This window comes from Perca flavescens, chromosome 5 (assembly GCF_004354835.1).
Source record: "Perca flavescens isolate YP-PL-M2 chromosome 5, PFLA_1.0, whole genome shotgun sequence".
Taxonomy (NCBI): domain Eukaryota; kingdom Metazoa; phylum Chordata; class Actinopteri; order Perciformes; family Percidae; genus Perca; species Perca flavescens.
In genome coordinates, this window is record NC_041335.1 from 29,026,632 (window position 1) to 29,047,977 (window position 21,346).

At 40.9% G+C, this 21,346-nt stretch overlaps 3 protein-coding genes across 4 annotated transcripts in view; 2 read left to right on the top strand and 1 right to left on the bottom strand.

Annotated features, from left to right (window-relative positions):
• The first annotated feature begins 219 nt into the window (after positions 1-219).
• Positions 220-10,215, top strand: hspb8 (heat shock protein b8). Its single transcript, XM_028578494.1, has 3 exons — positions 220-941; positions 4,112-4,175; positions 8,916-10,215. The coding sequence occupies exons 1-3, from the start codon at positions 515-517 to the stop codon at positions 9,088-9,090; spliced, it is 666 nt and encodes a 221-aa protein (XP_028434295.1). The 5' UTR covers positions 220-514; the 3' UTR covers positions 9,091-10,215.
• An 850-nt stretch (positions 10,216-11,065) lies between these two features.
• LOC114556263 (heat shock protein 67B1) lies at positions 11,066-13,540 on the bottom strand. Its single transcript, XM_028579174.1, has 4 exons — positions 13,174-13,540; positions 12,729-12,792; positions 12,358-12,478; positions 11,066-11,596 (listed from the first exon to the last, which is right to left on the bottom strand). Exons 1-4 carry the CDS (start codon positions 13,538-13,540, stop codon positions 11,066-11,068), a joined length of 1,083 nt encoding a protein of 360 aa, XP_028434975.1.
• A 4,625-nt stretch (positions 13,541-18,165) lies between these two features.
• LOC114556004 (coiled-coil domain-containing protein 60) overlaps positions 18,166-21,346 on the top strand; it is a 38,903-nt gene continuing 35,722 nt past the window's right edge. For both annotated transcript variants that reach the window (XM_028578815.1, XM_028578814.1), the window contains exon 1: positions 18,166-18,526. In XM_028578815.1, the coding sequence (XP_028434616.1) occupies positions 18,293-18,526 (234 nt within the window). In that variant the 5' untranslated portion in view covers positions 18,166-18,292. The remainder of the gene's footprint in view (positions 18,527-21,346) is intronic.

The window sequence follows — 21,346 nt, forward strand, 5'->3', positions numbered from 1 at the left end:
CACTGCAAAAAATATCCACATCAGCAAGTCATTTAATGTGAATTAAAGTCTTAACTTGTTTTTTGACCCTAATCGACACCTGGAACAGTTGATTCGCAGCAGACCGTGCCGTTATTTCATCCTGTTCTCTTTATTTGAAAGATTTGAAGACTCTGTTTGACTTCTTGGATGGATATTTCTTGCAGTGCGGCTGCTTTCCAGATCCTCCCAGCACTTTCGACACTACTGCTCTGTGCCGACTCATCGTCTGGGAAACCACCGTCCAGTATAAAACCCACAGCCAGAAGGCATTGACTTTTTCAGGAAAAGCAGTGTACACTTTTCACGTTTGTTGTTGGATCAAGTGGTGACCGGTTGCGTAACGGTGATGCGCAAAATCCAACATAGATCAAGTTTTACGACACATAGATCGAAGTAGTTCTGGGTTTTGTTTGTTTTTTCAAAAGAAAAGTTTTGGTTCGGGATTGCTTGAAACAGAGAGCAGAACTTAAACTGGTTTAGAACTCGGCTGGACATGGCAGAGGGAGACTTCTACACGATGGGAAGCCGGCAGAGGTTTCCCAGAGATCCGTTTGGAGAATCACCGTTCAGGGATCAGTCTCCGTTCAGGGATCAGCTCGCGTCTCGGTTTATGGATGATGAATTTGGGATGCCACCTTTCCCCGAGGATTTGTCAATGGACTGGCCGGGTTGGGCTCGGCCGGGTCGGCTCAGCTCGCGCCTCAGTTCTTCGCCCTTCAGCAGTAGTTTACGCACAGGTTTCCCGTCGCGCCAGTCCACGGGAGGCCCAACGCTGTACACCAGCAGGTACGGCGAGCCTTCCTCCCGGAGCTCCCCCACCACCACCGGGGGGGAACCGTGGAAAGTTTGCGTGAACGTCCACAGCTTCAAACCAGAGGAATTAAACGTCAAAACGAGAGACGGATTTGTAGAAGTGTCAGGTGAGTTGGGATGCTGTTGCAGAGGCCCAATGCACTTTTACGTTACTTTATGGAAAATAAATTCTGGTACAGGGTATACAATCCTCTATTCTAGACTCCCAAAACAAACCTATATATACTTTCACATTTTAACATCTTATTTTCATAAAACACAATCATTTCATAATTGAAATTTTCTAACAATTCATAAATAAGTTACATAAATTACAATAATCAAGTTCATTGGGTATAAGGGAAAACTTATTACTTTTGGTATCAGTGACTGGAGGACAAAGTGAACCCACCTGGTAGGCCTAATGTCCCACTGGGTCAACCATCAGCTCCGTTTTATTTATAGAACACCTTTAAAGACAACCAATGCTGTCCAAAGTGCCTTTGAAATGGGGATTTAAACGGTCAAATACCTAATCAGAATGAAAATAATACATAGGCATATTGCACATTGAACATTAAATAGAATATAAACAAAATAAAGTGGGCAAATCGTATCATTTGCTTGTGAAAAACACACAGGGGTGTAGCTGCTTATGGGAAATCTTACATCATATGTTTGTTTTTTAAAGGTGTATTCTGCAAATTTTCTCAATAGGCTATCTATCAATATGACTTTTTAGATCAACAAAAACCAAAATGCATTGAAGTTATATTATTTTATATCTCCAGCTTTGTTGAGTTTGAATTCACAATTTAAGCATTTAGACCTACATTTAGGAAGATAAAAGTTAAAAGAAAATACAATGGAACAGTTAGGGTATATTTTAACAATATAATGAAATCATTTGGAAACTTTTTTATAAGCTTTTTCAGTGGCTAGTCAAACCTTTTTCTTAGCAGGATGGGAATTTGGACTCCTTACCTCAATCTTTCTTAAACCTCTCACTTCAGCACTGCTTATCCCCTTAATATATATTTTTTAGTTTTTATTGAACTGTTCACCAGGTAGTCACATTTAGACAATATATCTTAAACAGGCTAAGGATCTCAGGATCCTTAGTCCAACCTGGCTAAGAAATATCAACTCTTTAACTTTGGCAGCAGATTTGAAGCAGCACAATGAAAGCCTCAGCGGTATAACATGGTCTCAGCGTTAATGAGTCTTGATATGGAAGCTAAACAGATTTTGGGGACTGGGACCTGCACGTTGGCAGACAGATCCTCAAGCTTGGACACCTGTTTCAGATTCCTGTAGAATCACTCCCTCAGTCACCCATGAGCTCGATTTAGATTTAAGGCAAGGCAAGGCCCGTGACAACAGTCTCTGTTTACAATAAGACAAGCCGCTCGCTGCCATTAAACAAGGGAGAGAATGTTCTGGAAATAGGATCCCACTTGTACCCAGCCGTCCTCGTGCAGGTTCTGTCTTCTCCTGGTGTACATTCAAGCTCAGTCACTGATTATGGGTGTAAGTTGTAGAAATTGCAGCCTCATGTCCGTGCTTCAAGAGACAGATGAATTCCAGGGATACCCGTGGCTGAGGAGGGCACAGAGGACGGCAGGCCCCCCTAACTCTGAGTTTTTTATAAACACATTGTTGGTATGCCAGTTGGGTCATTCAATCAGCGCCATGTTGGGCCTGCCTGCCGCAAGTGACTCAACCCCCATTCTAAAAGTGTGACAGGGAGCGTGTGATACGAGCATGTTTGAGGTGTTCAGTACACGAACAAACAAATGTTTAACACAGAATCGTCCAGATGAACCGAGCGTACTCCTCATCGCTGTCACAGACCGAGTCAGTGACTTTGAGTTCATCATGAGTGTCACCACGAGCATGTTTCTGCCTGGTAACATTCACTGAAAGTATGATTCAATTGTTACTGGAGCTTACTGAAAGTTGGTCAAAAAACAACAACAAATGAAAACAAGTTGATTAAAATCTCACTAAAGGATTCTAACAGAATTCCTGAAAGTTAGATTTTAAGAAGCTAAATTCAGTAAAACAGTCAAAATGTGTAGTTAACGTTATATATAATAGGGCTTTTATGGGCCCTGTTCTGTGCTGGACTGAGCTAATCGAACCAGCAACATACCTGTAGTCAATTGATCTATTGTTATGTAAAACATATTAATTAGTGCAGCTTTAAAGAAACTAACAAACTATGGCTCGCTGCATACACAGAAGGAAAACAGCGTATGCCTTTCACCATGACACAGTAACAAAATGATAAAAAAAAAACCTAACCCTGTCCTTCTTCCTCAGAAACACCTTTTAGTATGTTATGCATGACGATAAGATCCCATCCGCCATCTGTCCTCCCGCGACATTCAGTATTCTGAGCATTGCATAGAGCATCTGGAATTTGGCGTCTCTGTCATAAGATACTTAAAATCAAGGAGAGGCAGTGCCTTGGACTGCTCTCTGACCAAAACCTCCATTATTCATGACATGGGACCCAAGTCTTGGCGAGGTTTAAACAATAATGTTCTGGCTTCACCGGTGATCTTAGCACAGTTCTCTGTGGAGTTTTATTCCACCCTCTCGATCCCTGGTGCAGTCTGGCACTTTCAGCAGGCAGCCACGTCACTGTGGGGGTATAGGGTAGCGCATAGTCAAGCCCGGAGTGCAGACGGTCTAGGGGTGGAGCAGGCCACACTGCTGGCTGGCGGCACGGATATTCAGCAGCCCCAGAGCAGCTGTTAGCAAGCCCGAGAGATACAACGGCCATAAACAGAGCTAGGAGGAGAAGGTGGAGGTGGATTTAGGGGGAGGGGAGGGCTTTGCAAACTTAGCTTTTCTCCCCAACTTCAGGCCAACATGTCCTGAGTGTCTTTCTGCAGGAGAATCATTCTTGGAAGAAACTGAAGAGACTGAAAAGGGTGTTTTCATGATTTCAACATGATCATTGCAACCCACCCAGAGGCCTCGATGGGAAAACACAGCTGGGGTTGAGCAATGGAAAACTGTGTGTGCCAAATGAAATGTTATGATCTCAGTGTCACCAGCTTTTTAATTAACATCCATTATGAAGCTCATTGATACACGTGAAAGTTTAAAAAGTCATGAAATGCGCGGCATATCTGATCAAGGTCCTGTTGATCTGGTGATGAGGACACTCATGTACGATCCATGACGTCGCTAAACTGTTGCACAATGTTGAACTTCATCATATCTGAGGTTATGTAAGGTTAGTCTCCACGCACCCACTTATTTGTTGGTGTTTCTTTTCAAACAGGAAAACATGAAGAGAAGCAGGAAGAAGGAGGCATAGTGACAAAGAATTTCACAAAGAAGATTCAGTGAGTATAATCTCCGTAAACTCTGTATCACAATGAATGATAGCTGAACACTCGCTTATTGTTCCCCCCCCCCCTCACTGTCTTTCTGTACATCGTGGACACAGAGAGCTTCAATTTGCTACCATATTAATGACCACATATTCAAGATGTAATATATGCTGAATGTTGAAGTGTTTGTAACTCCAACCTCGGGGTTGGGGACCCCAACAGTGTCACGATATGACATGAATACTGGAGTAGGAAATGTAAAAAAAGACAGCGCTCTGATGCACAAAATTATGTTCATTTTCCCTAAAAATAACAGAAATACTGAACAGTTTCAAGTTTCAAAAGTATTTTAAAAAAGGTGAGAGGGAAATCACTTTAAAATTCAGCTACTCACAAATATATACACATGCAACCAGTGTCAAGGGCAACAAGTAGACTTTGTATGTCTTCGTATTAAGGGGTCAAAAGCCAAATAAAGACTAGGAACCACTGCAACAGAGAGCCAAAGTACTTTTTTTTTTCCTTGATTTTAAAAATGTATGTTCGCAATTTTGTATATACATATATTGTCTTCACTGTCACTCTTATTTTCTCTTTTTCTTTGCTTCCTTCACTAAGGAATATTGTAGCTTTTTAAAAGTAATTTATGAAACAATTGTTCTTTGTACATATTAACTTTTGCTTGCTTGCTGAATACTAACCTGTACAAGATACAAATGCTAATTAATCAGAAAAATTTTACTTTTTATGCCAAACTTCTAAATAGAAAAAAATTTACAGACAGATAATAATTTCCTTATCGAACAACATGACAACATCCTGCATCTATGATTGCTGTTTGTTTATCTCTTAAAGGTCCCATGACATGCTGCTTTTTGGATGCTTTTATATAGCATAACTTTGTTATTTGTACACCCTGTGATTATACAACTCACAACATGTAAATAGGAACATGTTGGTGCAATTTTGTCACTTATTCGGAGCAGTAGGCTAGTTGGAACCTCCAGGATCTGTTCTAGGCTTAGCTAGCGCTGGGGGCGTCAGACAGAGTTACAACACGCACGGAGATGAGAAGGGTACGTATGGACTTGTCTAACTCTGGGGGTTACGGTGAATAAGCTGAAGTCCCAATAAGTGGGTGCGTTTCTTTTTAACCAAGCCAAACGGGCTACAGAAGTTTCCACAACCTTCCAGGCTCTCTGCCTTTAATTGGGCAGCGAGAAGATGTCAAACTGCAGTGCTAGTCACTGGTGGGAATCGCCGTCTTGCTGGCTCGCCGCTCCAGTTCTGCTCATTTCCTGTTGTCTAATTAGCAAGCAGTTGTGCAAGCCCCACACTGTTCATATCACAGTCCTTTTAATTGGAAAGCCCTCACATCGGCTAAACAAAACCTGAAAACACTGACAGACTGAATAGAGAGGGGGGATTCTGGTGGTGGAGGGAGAGGGGGAGGAGGTCAGATATAAATAACTGACCTCGATACCCAAATCCTCTGCTTATATGAAACAGTGAGATAGCACAGAGAAGTCACAGTAAATTTAATAGCTGGCGTTTCAGTACTAGACCTGATTTAAATTTACCTTTGCGAGTTATACTGTGTCTGGGAGTTTCTTTGCAACTATGCGTACAAGTACCTCCCAATTAGACAGTAAATATAGGCTATGTTACAACAAATTATGTAATAACACCCGCATTATGTAATAACACCCACATTTTGTAATAAAAACTTCAACCCAATATGTAATAAATGTCTCTGCATTTTGTAATAAATGATTACATAATGCAGCGGTTCTTACAAAATGCGGGGTTGCACTTTTTTTAACGAGATGTAATATGGTGCATTATGTAATAACCACCCAAAATGGATTTCTTCATTCGTTTTATTACATAATGCGTTGTTGTAACTTAATGCGCTTGTTAGGGTAATTATTTATCAAAGAATGGACAAAATCACTGGCGTTCTCTCAAAGTTCGTTTTTACTTGCACGTAGAGTCAGTTTTACAAGTACAGAAAAATGACTGAACATTGTTCACAACGGTGTCTTTTTAATGGAGTTGGGTGTCAAGTTAGTTATTCGGTTCATGCAATCAGTAGCTTTTCTGCTTATCTCTGGTCAGGCCTGGCATCTCCTTCTCCACATTATGCACTCTGCCCTCAGGGATACATCCTGTGCTCTTTGCAAGGTCACTCAGCTTTCATGATTAACAAAATAAAGACCGAAATACTGTAACAGCACTTTGGATGCAAATGGTTTTACAAAGAAACTGAAGCAAAACCGTAATAATTTTTCTAACAGGGTTGTTACAGGCTACTTTATAAATGTTAATTCCCAACTCTGCAGTCATTAAACGCTGGGGTAACAGCAAAATAAAAGCAAAGTAGATGCTTTTAAAAAGTAAAATACCAACAGTTCATTACAGAAATTATTGATAGAATACACTGCTGATGTACAGGAAACAACAAGTGCAACAGGGTCCAAGGGTAGATTTTTCTGTTAAAATATGTAAGTTATTAACCAAATGTGTTGTTGTTGTTAAATCCGTTCTGAGTATATAGGTAGCTAGAAAACGCCAGGTCAGGAACTTATGAGGTACATGTTTTACACACTCCATGAACACACACTCAGCCTGTTTGGTCTCACTGTCTTGTGTCTCTCTGCCTCAGCATCTCTGCAGGGGAAAAGCATATTGGACAGTGTTTGGCAGCTGGACAAAATCAATGTGTGGGATAAAATGTGTGCTTGCCAGAGGTAAATAACTCCCCGAGCTGGACAGATAAGGTTTCTGCCGGAGTCCAACGCAATAAGTTGGCTGAGTGATTTGACTTTGCCAGAAGGGGCAACTATGCTTCGCAGCAATTGGCTCCTTGAAGGGAGGAGTTTAGTTTACAACCAAATATCTGCAAAATGCAATGCAATACAGCCCCACTGTACTCTGTGTTTAGTGCTAATTTACAAAAGTAAGCATGTATGTTAGCAACACTCCTAGCTATGATGGTAAACATTGTAAATATGATTGCAGTGGGATAAAATAGGTGCTGTAGTTGGGGAAAAGGCAAAGAGACGAGACACAGAGTCCAACACCATGATTACACCTGCTAGACACCAACATGTTAGCATGCATGTTAAGCATTTAACTCAAAGCACGAAGAACTAAAGCCTCACCGAGTCGCAAGCACGGCTGTCGATTCTTACTTGTTTAAGTATTTTGATTGAAAATACTGTATATTAGATTGCACAGGAGCGTCAATAACTTTTCATAGCACATTTGCAATTTAGTAGAATGAGGCGATTTAATTCCCTCTCAAAAAAAATACCCCAGAAGCAGCACAGAGTAACTGCTATGCCCTGAGATCTCATTCTGAGAATAATTGATACATTTTTGTTTTAAAAGTTGATGACAAAACTTGCACTGTTTTTTAGAAAACCCTCCCATTAAAAACAAGTGAGTTTGATGCTGGTGTCTTGAACATATGCAGTAATCTAAATGAGATCTACATGACTGTTGTCAAACCTCTGGTCCCCGTTCACTTACCCTCATCCCAACCCCACACTTACCTCACCGCCCTTGGCCTCGGAAACATGTTAAGACATTTTCATATACCGACTTCCTGCTACTTATCTCTTTGGACGTGTATTGTATTGTTCTTATTATCTTACTATCTAAATTGGATTTACTATAATCCTACTGTATGTACTGTCTATTTTTTTTTTCTAAATACCTGTTTTGCATCTGAGGCTCTTATTGCATCCCTAGCCATTTGAAAAGGGGGTGGGGTGTGTCTTTTTTGTTGTTGTTTTTCTTCCCATCCCAAGTTTAATCCAGTTTATTTCCTTATCTTTGTGTACTTGGGTCTGGTTCTGGAGGTTGTTGTTGTTGTTGCAGTGGACCTGTAGAGGTCAAGGAGACGCTGTGTGTGATATTTAGCAACACAAATAGACCTGGCCTGAACTCTCTTGTCTGTCTGCTTCAGTGTGGTGAAGGTTTTCAGTCCCTTCTGGCTTGTATTTCTCAGTGGAGTGGGAAGCCAGTGGAAGGTCCTCTCTAATCAAATGGAGGGTAAACCCACAGTCTCCTCGTCTGAACAGGGCAGCCTGGTGTTTATATTATCTCTCAGAGACACTTGGCTGCTCACACAGAAAACCTCCAATACCCATATTTGGCCACACTGTCTGGACAAAGAACCGAGTTTGCCTGGATCTCTGTGTTTGCCTTTACAGCATGTTTTGGAGGACTTTCATTCCAAAGTGATGTGTATTATTTATTTATTTTTAAACTCGAAATGAAGTTGACTACTATATACCAATCAGTTTGATCATGCAACATCATTAAATATCATTGTACCTAAAGGAAATGTAAAGTTTATGGAAGTAAAACTTCAGCTTTGGCTGATTTTTCATCACCTTTTAAATACCTGCAAGTTTTGGCGCTGTGATCACTCGACTGCAGGCTGTTTATTGGTATTGAGAAAGTGTCCATAAAAAAATCCTCGCATTTAACCATGTTTGCACAGCGGCTCTTGTCACAGTTTTGCATGACCTCCAAGCAGGAAGTGAACTGTTTCTCTAGGCTGTTTCACCTCGCCACTCTCCTTATTTTGTTCCTCCTACTCGTGCTTTTAAACATGCTGAACGCACACAGTGGCTTACAGATTTTCCACCAAGTAAACTTCTGCTACTCTAAACATCTAAACTTCTATGCTTGAATAAAACTCTCTCCCTTTCTCACCCCTCTTCTCCTCTGTTTCATCAGGATCCCGATAGATGTGGACCCTCAGACCGTTTTCGCCTCTTTGTCCCCCGAGGGCGTCCTCATCATCGAAGCCCGGCAGACGCCTCCGTATTACCTCTTCAGCAACGAGGGCTCCCAGGGTGGAGACACACAGGAGGTGGAGGCCCTTAAGCTCGAAGAGGCCCCTATGGTCTAAACCTCCACCTCCTCACAAACCTAACAAATCGTCCTGCACAATTAATTACAAGTTTGATACAAAATGTGTGGCCTTCAGCTTCATGTTGTTAGACACCTGGGATTCAAATGTGTAAAAGGCAAATAGGGAAGTCCTGTTTAATGGATTTATTAAAGCTGCAGAAAGAAAAGTTATGTATAACAAGCAGAATGGTGAAAAGCCTCCTCTCCCTACTGACACAGATGCTATAGATTTGCCCCATTGCCCAAATGAAATTTGGGTACCATTTCTCTTTCATGTTAGATGTAAACCCAAAATCCAAATGTCCAGAAGAAACTTAAGAAGTCTATTTTTAACTCCATTGTGTCTTTTCTTACAAAATGATTACAGACCAGCAGGTTTGATAAACATACAATTTCATGTATATCTTCAGAACAGCACTTAGTGTTTTTTAAATGACCACCTGGATTTTTTTAAAGATCACAAATGTTCAAACCGCTACAGCTTGCGGAGCCTTCGGTGTGTTAACTTGTTTGTGCAGCTTTAATATTCTATATGGGTATATCCTGTGGTTAAGCAACAGCTGTTGGGCCACTGATACATTACATGTCATAGCATTTTCAATTATCAGTAAGTTAATATGACGCAGTATGTGAATCAAATTTAAAATGAACATGCAATTAATTTTGTTGAACATTGCATCAATTGTATTGTATGTGTTTTTCTTGGTTTAAAAAAAGACAAATGTGCCTTTATTTACTTTAGTGCCTTGACTTCCTTCAGTGCAACAGTTGTTTATCTTTTGAGTTAATGAATGTCACATAAACTGACAAGAAACGAAAGTGAGTTACCTTTTGTGATTTCATTAGATGCTGAATTGTGTGCATTAATACTGTATTCTACCAAAGTGTATTGTAAATATACTTCAATATGTGCCAATTCATTATAAATATTAATCTGAAGTGTTCCAGGTTTTGCAATATGGTTTGCATTTGTTTCTTTTCTATCGGAGCATTCAGGAAGATGGCTGCATGATTTTTGGAGCGGACAGACTGACTTGTTTGCCAAAGACGTTTTGTTTCCTGCCTTTTTCTGTCTATGTCTTTGTATTGGCTGATGCAATAAAAATGTCCAGCCAATCTCCCAGTGTGTCTTAACATCTGTGTCTTTTAGTGAGAACAGTGCCACTCACTGGCCTGGTACCAGGGATCCAGGGAGCCTGTGGTGTTATTGTTGGATAACAGAAGGAATTGGGCAGCAGATTAGCGGAGGGTTTAGTGCTGGTTCAGATTGGCACTGCTGTGTGCTGCAGAATGGGCCGAACACATGGAGGCAGCACTGCCAGAGCTTTTGTATGCAAATGCGCCAATTGGGGCAGTTCCTTTGCATGTTGTGTGATGCAAAATAATGTAATGTTCCCTGTGTAGTGGAATCAATCAAAAGGGATGATCAGTTTGAAAAAGTTTCCAAACTGGAGTCCCACGAAACAACAAAAAGGCCGCTACAGTTTTGGCTGTTCATATGTGTCGCTTTGTGTGATGTGCCAGCTCACGTTAACTGTATTTATGGATATTTGATAATGTGTGGACTTGTCCTGCACTAGAAACGGCATAATTGGGCAAGTTACTCATGTAGAAGTGACTAATGCACAGCTGTGCAAATGTATAGTATCTGCTTAATGTCAAAACCTCTTACTTTTTAAATGTTGCACTCACATACTTTCAGAGGTAGATGAATGTGTTCATTATTCATGAACAGTCGCAAAATCCCACATTCATTTTAGAGGAGGTAAAAACATGTAGAAGTAACGAGTAACACCAACACAGTATTTAACATTTTCATATGGCATTGCTTTATTGAAGCTCCAAAGACAGCATGATTATATGGCTATTATCTTTATTAACTAAAATGCATCTGTAGAAATGGTGCAAGGCAAGCTGTGCAGGCGGTTTCAGTATTTTGTCAAAATGTGGTGTGTGCAATGATATTTGTGTTTCTACTCAGTGTGTTCTTGTTTTATGTCGGGGGCCTCCAGCTCCTGGCTTGGGACCTCACTTGGTGGAGTCTTGCCCAGCGCCGTATCCTCGGGGTGGGTGATCTCCTCAGCACCCTCCCCTGAGCCTGCCATTAACTGGATCTCGCCACCCACGGCTGGTTCTTGTGGTTCGTGCTCTGGCTGTTTGGACGTATCTGTGTCTGGGTTTTCTTGGATTTCCTGGGCTTCATGGTGCTTGGAAGAATCTTGAAGACTCTCTGTGCCATCGCCATCTTCAGGTGCTGAAGGGCGGTAATCTCCAGCTGGCTTTTCATGGGTCTCTTCCTCCTGTTCCCTCCTCTCTTCATGCTGCTGAAGCCCAGCTGTGGTGCTGCCAGGGAGGGCCTGATCAACATGGACCTTTAGTGCAGACTCTTCCCCATCATCCTCTGCAGACGGAAAACATGGGGCCTCTGGTGCTGTGCAGCTATCTGGTTCTGTATCAGGGGCTTCTTCTTTCTCCTGTTTTTCTCCAGTCACATCCAGCTCCACCTGTTTTTGTGCATATATATGTAGAAAATGTCATAAGTCAAATGAAATGATTAAAAGTTAACTAGCTCAGCTTTCATGCCCCACCTCAACACTGAACTTGCATGCCAGTCCTTTCATAAGTTGAAACTCAAGAGGGATATTGAATTGGATGCAATCAGCAGATATTGTTCAGAACTTGTTTTGAAAATCTCCAGTATAAAGAAATAGCTTGACATTTTGGGACATTTGTTTTTTGCTGAGAGTTATAAAACGATCCAAACCACTGTCATGTCTGTCTTGTAAACTGCCAGCAGATGGTTAGCTTAGTTTAGCACAAAGACTGGAAATGGGGAAAGAACTCGCCTGGCTTTTTCCTTAATTCATCTACCAGCACCTCCAAAGTTATATATTGTATTGTTACCAAAATAAATAAAAAAGTGAGTGAGTAAAAACTATAGTTGCAGCTTTAGTTGTGAAAGCTGCTCTCGATCAAGATATAGTCCAGCACATAAACCCTGCAACTTGTTTTTGTATGGATTAAACAAAGTATATATAACATGTTCATATGTGAGCTTTACAGGTACTGGGAGGCCTTCGGACAGAGCCAGACCAGCTGTTTCCCCTGTGTCCAGTCGTTATGCTATGCTAACTGGCTTTCCAGACACATATCGTAAGTGGTATTGGTCTTCTCACCTTACTCTTGCCAAGAAAGCAAATAAGCATATCAACTAAAATATCAAACTGTTACTTTAAATGTAAATAATCTTCCCAGTTGTGATCACCTTTATGGGAATTATAATGGCAGCAGGAACAGAGGTTTCGGAAACTGGAGCTTCCACAGACAGGATACCATCAACAGAAAGTGTGGATACGATTTCGGTAGCATCAATCTCAGCTGGGAGCCTGAAAACAACAGGATCCTGTTTACAATGTATCAACATACAAAGTGCCTGTTTATTTTTTCAAATAGTGAAATTAATTTTTAAAATTTTTCAGATAAGTGATAATTTTAGAGATTGGATACTGTAAAAAAGAAAAAAGACCCTCAACGTTACATTCTTGGCTGCTGACTGTGTTTAGAGTGGCTTAAACTGTGGGTGTGTCATTGTCTCCCGTTAATATCAGTGTTTACTTACCTGTACATAGTACATACCTGTATTTCCTTGAAAAACATCTAGCAATAAATCCATGCTCATCTGGCCTCTCCTCATGTTTCCCTGGGGATGGATTACCATTTATGGGGAAGAATGTAAGGACACCGAGGACTCAAGCAACACAGAGAAACCGCTCAACGCAGAAATTAATTTCTGCTACAAAGCTGTGATTTCCCTGAGCACATTAAGCAGCTTTCTAATTTTGTTACATATAGCTTCCTTTTTTTCAGTGTTTAGCTTTGCGTGGTCTATTCAGTGAACTGTAAGAGAAGTCCATTTACTGTGACTCTGTGAGATAATAGATATAAAAATAGAAATAAAAAATAGGTTATTAATACTCTATTAAGAGAAACTATCCTGTGTGTAAAAGTTATTAACAATGCTAAAGAAAAGTGATCTTTTAGAGCTTTTTAATTAAGAGAACTGTAAGCCAACACTCTGTACCTCCAACCTCCAGGAATCCGTCTCTGACGCTGACAGAAATCTCTGAGGGAAAGAAGTGAGCCACGTCCAGGCTGACCCTCCACTTGTACAGCTCCTTGCTAATCTTCTGGCTGGGCTGATGCATCGACCCAGAGATGTAGGGCACAAACAGTGGAGTGGGTATGTACCCTGGCCAGGAGCAGGCTGCCAGACTCCTCTGAAGCCGGTCCACATCCATCCACCGAGGGTCTCCTGGCTCCAGGAAAGGCGGCAGGCCAACATCTTGAATGAAAAGCCTGCTGGACTGCCACCATTTTCTCAGGGGGTACCAGGGGACAGCTCCGCCGTACTCCCCGCATGACAGCTCTGTTTTGGCCTCTTCGCTCATGATTCAAGAAATAAAATTACACACAGAAAAACCTATGGAGAAGATAAAAAATAAATAAAATTGGCAGTCCTTTTTTTGATTTCGGCAATTAAAATCTCCTTAATGAGTGAGGGAATGATAAAAGAAAGTTAAGGTTGGTGAGACTGAGAAATCTCTGAGGAGCCTTATATACGGCTCTTGTCTCTTGTTTTAGCACTTATTAAGCACTCATGCCGATCCCATGAGAAGAGTGTGTGGGCATGGGGTGATGGGTGTGGAGGCTGTTACCTCTTGCTGGCCTGAAGAAGGCAGCAGACTAATTAGTTGTATTTTTAACTTTTAAGGGCGCGATGGCAAATAGCTAGCAGTTGGCTGGGGCTGGTTTATGTTTGAACTGTTGCATCTGTTGCCTGAAGACAGTTCTTCTCACATCCCAGTGAACTCTATTCTGTCAGTGGTGACTGGGCTGCTCAGTGTTGTCATGAGCCAGTGAAAGTGTCTCTTCCACTTGTGTTTCACCCCTCAAAGGACACAGTGGCAGTGGTTTGTCTGGAGCATGAAATACCTCTGCTAGTGGCTGAAAAGGACACAAAATTATCTGTTTTGTGTTATCTGAAACGTTTCTGAGGCATGTGTGTGTATAGAGTGTACAAAGCTCCCTTCCACTCCATTTTTCTTTCGCTCGGCAGGTTCAACAGGATTATTGTTCCCTCTTTTATCAAGTGTGACAGACTTGTCAGTGTTTCATTTTAAGAGCTGTGTGCCCTGATATCTTGGCATTCTGTCCAATGGAGCACAAAGCAGATTGAACAGATGTTTCTGACACTTTGTGTGATGCCTCACCCACAGATTCTGTCTGTAGGATATGCTGTGAGAGGTTGAATTGGGTTTCTCTGCTGCTGCTGCTGCTGCTGCTGCTGGAGTCGCCTGAAAAATTGGTTCCTCTGTTTCAACCATCAATAGCGACTTCCATCCTGTTCACATTAAAGGCACATATGCCCACGGTGCACCAAGATGTCCATGCTACTTTTCAAAACTATAGTGGGGAAATACAATTTGGAAAAACTGAGTACAAAAGATTCAACTTTATTGGTGAGATCATTGACAAATTATTCTAAAATATGTCAGTTTTTTTCTCAAATATATGAGTTTGACCCATTTCCACACTTAAAGGCTATTGTTTATACTTTTTTAACCAATTTCCACTAAATAATAGCAAGATTTAGGAAAAAGAAAGAAAACAGAAACTCCCCAAATGTTATACTAATGTTTTTAAAGGTTAAAGTTTTTCCTGCTGCTAAAAGATGCTCCACCATTCATCAGTTTACAGTAGACAAGGACATCTTGATACAAGAAAAGCACAAAATGCTTCCATTAAATGTAAACAAAGGTAATTAAAGGCAATTGAGCTGCTGATTATGCCTTAAAGTGAATACGATAACATTAAACTACCAAAACTTTCAGCCGGTCATGTTTTTCAGTGTTAGGGACCCATTTTTTGAATGATTTAACAAGTGAAATAAAAACACAAACCAAACTGAAAACATTTAATAGAAAGGTTAAACACTGGCTGAAAGAAAACCAAACATGTAGCCACTGAGTCAGGTCCATAAATGAAGGAGCAGGTGCACGTACACACACACATGCACACACTCTGTTGTCCCTGTTGTAATGTATTGTCTGTGCTAGATGCCTGGCTGTTTGCGCATGGCTGCCAAGGTTCAGCCCGCGGAGCGGGGTCTGGGTATGGGAGCTAAACATGTAGCGGCCCAGGCCCCTCACTATCGGGGTGGGTATAGGTGAGCGGGTGTGTGCGGCTGGGTGCTTGGGGTTTGTGTAATTATGCGATGTGCTGTTTTGTGTAATGTGGTCATGAATCTGTGAAATGTTGATGTAATATATTAGTAGACAATGTATCTGCTGCATGTTTGTGTAACTCACACTATGTAGTTCTTTAAAAAAAAAAAGAAAAATTATATTTGGATTATCTTTTTAGAAAGGCCTGACCAGGGACTGGGGTTGCAAATTGGCTAGAAACCTTTTATGCAACACATCTAAACATATTGTTATGGCTTTGACTGTGATAATTATGTATGTAATAATGTGGGTGGGTAGGAAGTAGGGAAGGGGCCCCCCATTTAATGCCCCTGGCTTGATTTGGCGCCTACAATACTAGCAGTACGTACTGATTTGGCCAAAATGTAGCATATGTAGTATGCAGTATGTAAACAAAAGCTAAATCTGCAGTATGCCGAAAGCCTTCTGATTCGGAAAAAATCTCCAGTATGCACTGGACCAGTCTACCTCGCCTACTGTGTCCAACACAAGAAACCGGCTAAGCCTGACCTAGCATACTAGCAAAATAAATCAATTTAACAGTTTCATACTGCATACTACCGACAAATGCACACTGCGTTTGTCAATGATATGTAGTAGGCGGTTTCTAATACAGCCATTGTGTCCGTCTATCATGTTTCTAACACGTTTTTTCTTTGTCTGTGTATTAAAACAGATAATTTGTCACAAGGTGATTAGAATGTAGATGAATGGACTGTAAGGAAATTATTATTGATTCTGCAACATTATCTTGATTTATTAATTTGGATTAATTGCCTGCAGTCTCACACAGCTGTGATTTTGACAAAGCCAACTGTCACAAAAGCTTCGGCTCACTTCAGCCAATATCAATAAAGTCACAATATTTTGAATGTGATTGACTGTTTCATAAGAGATAAAATTGTCTGCAGAAAACAAGTTAATGCAAAGGAGAAGCATTCACTGTTCATGTCCCTTAAGAATAAAGTATGCTTGCAGGTTGTAACTCTTACGGTAATGAAAGTCTTTTTTCTTCCTTTTTTTCATGACAGACATTTTGAATTGGGAAAGTACAGACGTTAATAATCAAAGTAATGATGGCTGAATTCCATTTAGCTGTCGCACTTTCAGGGCCTGGTATTGTGCACGCTGGTTCACTGTCACTATTGAGCACATATGCTACACATACAAAGTGGCACTGTACAAGAATGTAGCCATATATGGCCACATGTGGCCTAAACCACCTCTGAATGTGGTCTGAGTAAATGCGTCCTCAATGCATCCTGGGTGCATTTACATCTGTACTGAAACCTTGTGATCAGATCACTCAGATAGGATTTTAAGGCCAGGGGGCAACTATCATAGCTTGAATACAACGGAGCCATGGTAACAGCTTTTCCTATTATGGCCCTATTTTGACTTGTGATGGTAAGAAATTACGCAGGTGCAGTTAATAATATTAATAGTAATCCATTTAGGTGTGTCACATTCAGGGTGTTGCCTGCTGTCTCATTGGTGAGGCTTACTGGGACATTTAATGGAGCAGAGCCATGTTATTTATTTTACTATTAACCTAGCTCTTAAACTGTGTTTCGAGTGGCCATGGCTTAGCATGATGTTATTTTCAGTTTTTTAGTATTGACAATTACCAATTCTCAATGCAAAAGCCTCAAACATAATGACATGGTTGATACAAGCTGGGGCTGCCTTATATGCAGTAACATACAAGTACATTTGGTCAGAACTGAGTTAAGGCTTAAATCTGGCATTAATGTTTTACAGTAGGCAGTAAGAATGCTATGCTGGAGCCACACTGCTATATCAAACACCTCTGGATTAGAGTCCATAGGGAGTGCCGTTGCCTTACACCACTACAGTGCTACTGTCAAAAATTTGACCTCTTTTACTATAAAAACAATATTATTCCATAAAAATGTGTAATTTAAAACACATTAAAATGTTAAAAATCAAGCCAAACTGCAGTAAATGCACTTTTAACAACCAACTAGACTAAGCAAGATGGCTAAACACTATAAGTGCAAGGTAGCGAGTGAGATAGCTGCGGCTAGCCTTAGCTAGAGCTAAAACAAAATTGACTTATTGATTTTTTTCCCTAGTTGTTATCTGTAATTGAAAAGTCTTGGTTATTCACTTAGTTATTCCACATAAACCTAACCAATGAAGCAGCAGATTAAACAATGATGATGATGCAAAATAAAATCTAGCTAAACTCCTGCTAAAGTTAGCTATCTTGTGATATCTCCGTAGCCGCTAGGTTTAACTTTTGCTTTCGCTGTGCTTTTGATTCTAAAATGAAACACATTTTGCTACTGTGTTTTTCTCTATCAGTCATTTTTTTTGCTTTTGTGTGGCTATTTGTTTAATTCATTGTGAAATGACCAGCCCAGAGCCATAGAGAGAGAAACATTTGTTTTTCTTTGAAAAATCTTTTTCTCTATCTCTCTGGACCAGCCTAAAATAAAGCATTAGGCCTACAACCTTTTTATATGAAGTTACTAGGTCGTGATTCCACTACGCCTCTGTATCACACCAACTAGTCAGACTTTCATCCACCTGTTAGAATCCTTCATAATAAAGTGGTTAGAATCACATTCTGAGTATAATTAGCTGCCAACCACGAACTAATTTATTATAAACCAACCAAACGAAGGCCTCAAGTGTTAATAAATTCATAGGGCTGCAAAATCCCGGCCATAATGTATACAGGGCATTTTACTGTGGTAATAGGAGTGTCCACATACTTTTGGCCACATAGTTTATAACTTCCACTTCCTTGTGGGCTGAGCTTCATTTGCCGTTACCATGGGAAACAGAGGTCGCAGGGCAAAAAAAACGCGAGGAACCAAAGTTTGTACACTTTAACTCTGTTCATTTACTCCAGTGATATGTCACTGTTTATGTACAGTTTGAGTTTACTTCTTCATTTACAAACTTACCATGATTGATTCCACGCTGGATCCGTTACGTTTGGGTACAGTAACGCCTGTCCTGGTTTGTGACCAGAAACGTCGTGCGCGGGCTAATACTGCTGGGCGTCCGGTTCGGAAGGAGTCGGACTCCCGGGAGAATCATGACCGCCGGCGGCACGCGCCCTGGAGCTCGAGTGAGTCACCCTCACATCTGGAAACTAAACCAGTGATCCAGGACAATGTGGGACAACATGTGGAAAAGGTATTTCAGTTATTATCCTAAAAACGGCACAATATCAGTCAAATACAGCTTTGTTTTGTTTGTCTCTGTGTGTAGCCTATATTGGAACGAGGCTTTATCAAACTTTCTCTCAGATGACTTTCCATCCCCACCCCCTGTAAACACATCATTACCAAATCATTCTGATGCCTTGAATCAGGATTAACTTCAAAGATGGCTTGCAGTTTATTCATTTCACCCAAAATCTTTTGAAGGAACCCAAACTCTCTCTCTCTCTCTCTCTCTCTCTCTCTCTCTCTCTCTCTCTCTCTCTCTCTCTCTATAGCTCTTTCTCTCTCTGCTATCTCTGCTTTTTTACAATTTCTGATTGATCCCATCCTATCTGGCAGCTGCTAAAGATCAGAAAGTCTTCACATGGTCCCTTCTGCTTTTCCTTCCTTGAACTGCTAATGCCCCTCTCAAGTTATATTTTCATATCATTCTGTGTATGTTTGTGATCCCTTTCATTTCATGGCAGTGCTTATATCTCTCATTCATCAGTAACCCAGGCTGCTCCCCCTCCCCTCCCCTCCCCTCCCCGGGCTACACAGAGCAGTCCCATCCAAGACCAGTTGCTCTTTAATGGACACATACGTGCCCTCGAGCACATCAAGTATGTCGCAAATCAAATGCTCTAGCCCAGATGAAAACAAATTTCGAATATGCAGTCAAAGTATGGGAAATACACCTATGGCCCAGTTTACTTGAATCGTCCTCAGTGTGCGATTTGAGGTGAAGAGGATCTCAGAGGTAGTTTTGAAGGCCCGGTGGGCTCTGCAGAGTCAGCTTTCATAAGCAGTAACACAGATGTTGTGTCTAATCCCCCAAAGCCTGTTACCACTAACAAATGCATTTGAAGTAAGATATTGCCAATTGTACGATGATAACAGTCACCTATGCTCAGGGGAGGGCTCAGCAGAGGCCAATCACAGCGACTCATGAGGCTTCAAACAGCCCGCCGCGGAACCAGGGGCTATTAGCGGCTAATGCATCAAGGGGGATAAAGTGTCAAATGGCTGGTTTGTTCCTGTGGACAATGCATTCATCATAGTTATTGTGAGGCTGGCTCAGTCACTGAGGATGGCTGGAAAATAGAGAGACGTGGTCCATATCAAAACTGACACATCCGAATGGAGTGGCTTATATATGGAAATATATTTTTGGAAAAGCCGTTTTACGAGTTATTGCAGCCAGCAATGAGTCCGAAATAATTCGGAGTGATGCTTGAACCTCGATCTAACATAAAACGATGGTATTGGTGGAATAGAAATGTTTTCGCAGAATTGGTTTAGCCATGCCTGTTGCCAATCCATTGTCTCTATGACTACAGTGAACAGGAATCGCCCCGTATACACTTTAAATCACCAAGTAGGGAAAACAAGGCAATCTCATCTTCTGCAGTTTCCTGCTCTGTTATTACATTCACAATGCTTTTGATTTAGCGCTCTGTGGTGCTGTTAAGACAAATGCAATACTAACAAAATTGTTTGGTTTATGTGTGTTACTCCTGGGTGGAGATGGATATACACAGGACAAGGCCACTTCACAGACCACCTTTAAAAGAAGTATTTTTTTCTGTTACATGTATAGTATTAGAACATGCATTTCCTGTGTGCGTTCATGTGCGCACATACAGTATTCATATGCTGACGTCTCTATTCTTTGCGTCCACTGAAGTAGCAGAGAGGCAACAACAGTGTCCTGGTTTGACTCGAAAGAGATTTGCAGCAAATGAGCTCATCCATCAGCAGAAGTGTGTGGAGACAAGGGGATGATGAGGAGAAAGAGGGTAGGAGGAGGAAGATGAAGAGAGGCGGTGGGGGCGGAGCAGGGGCCCGGCAGAGGCAGGACCGCTCAGAAAGCAGCCTCACATTAAAATATGACGGCTGTGGCATTTCTGTGGTCTCCAGCACCTTCTTTTGTCCTTTGGATGTTGCAGCTTGAAGACCTGAGCTCAGCTTGGTCTTGTCCAATTCATCGGTAGCTTAGCATAAATAAAAAAAATATCATGACATTTACAGGGGTAGCATTTTTAAGTGTATTAACCACCAAGGATTCAGCATTTACTCTCTGCAGTTTTCCCCCTTTTTTGCCAGTTGTAAGGTTGGAAATCATCCTTTCTGACAGTATCATTTACAGTATATTTGGTATCAGTTTGTTTCAAGTCCTAATTGAAGATGTATCATATTTAAAGTAGGGCTGTGTATTGGCAAGAATCTGGCGATACGATACGTATCACGATACATGGGTCACGATTCAATATATTGCAATATACAGTACAGGCCAAAAGTTTGGACACACCTTCTCATTCGATGTGTTTCTTTATTTTCATGACTATTTACATTGTAGATTCTCACTGAAGGCATCAGAACTATGAATGAACACATATGGAATTATGTACTTAACAAAAAAGTGTGAAATAACTGAAAACATGTCTTATATTTTAGATTCTTCAAAGTAGCCACCCTTTGCTTTTTTTGATAACGCTGCAAACCCTTGGTGTTCTCTCAATGAGCTTCATGAGGTAGTCACCTGAAATGGTTTTCACTTCACAGGTGTGCTTTGTCAGGGTTAATTTGTGGAATTTTGTCCCTTATTAATAAAAAAGCAAAGGGTGGCTACTTTGAGGAATCTAAAATATAAGACATTTTTTCAGTTATTTCACACTTTTTTGTTAAGTACATAATTCCATATGTGTTCATTCATAGTTTTGATGCCTTCAGTGAGAATCTACAATGTAAATAGTCATGAAAATAAAAAGGAAACACATCGAATGAGAAAGTGTGTCCAAACTGTTAGCCT

What these genes read in the sequence shown, in the direction of transcription:
- hspb8 (XM_028578494.1), top strand. Translation starts at nt 515, where the DNA reads ATGGCAGAGGGAGACTTCTACACGATGGGAAGCCGGCAGAGGTTTCCC. An exon ending in CGGATTTGTAGAAGTGTCAG is followed by an intron (nt 942 to 4,111) that starts GTGAGTTGGGAT and finishes CTTTTCAAACAG; the next exon opens with GAAAACATGAAGAGAAGCAG. An exon ending in AATTTCACAAAGAAGATTCA is followed by an intron (nt 4,176 to 8,915) that starts GTGAGTATAATC and finishes CTGTTTCATCAG; the next exon opens with GATCCCGATAGATGTGGACC.
- LOC114556263 (XM_028579174.1), bottom strand. Translation starts at nt 13,540, where the DNA reads ATGAGCGAAGAGGCCAAAACAGAGCTGTCATGCGGGGAGTACGGCGGA. An exon ending in CGGATTCCTGGAGGTTGGAG is followed by an intron (nt 12,793 to 13,173) that starts GTACAGAGTGTT and finishes ATCCATCCCCAG; the next exon opens with GGAAACATGAGGAGAGGCCA. An exon ending in TGTTTTTCAAGGAAATACAG is followed by an intron (nt 12,479 to 12,728) that starts GTATGTACTATG and finishes TGTTGTTTTCAG; the next exon opens with GCTCCCAGCTGAGATTGATG.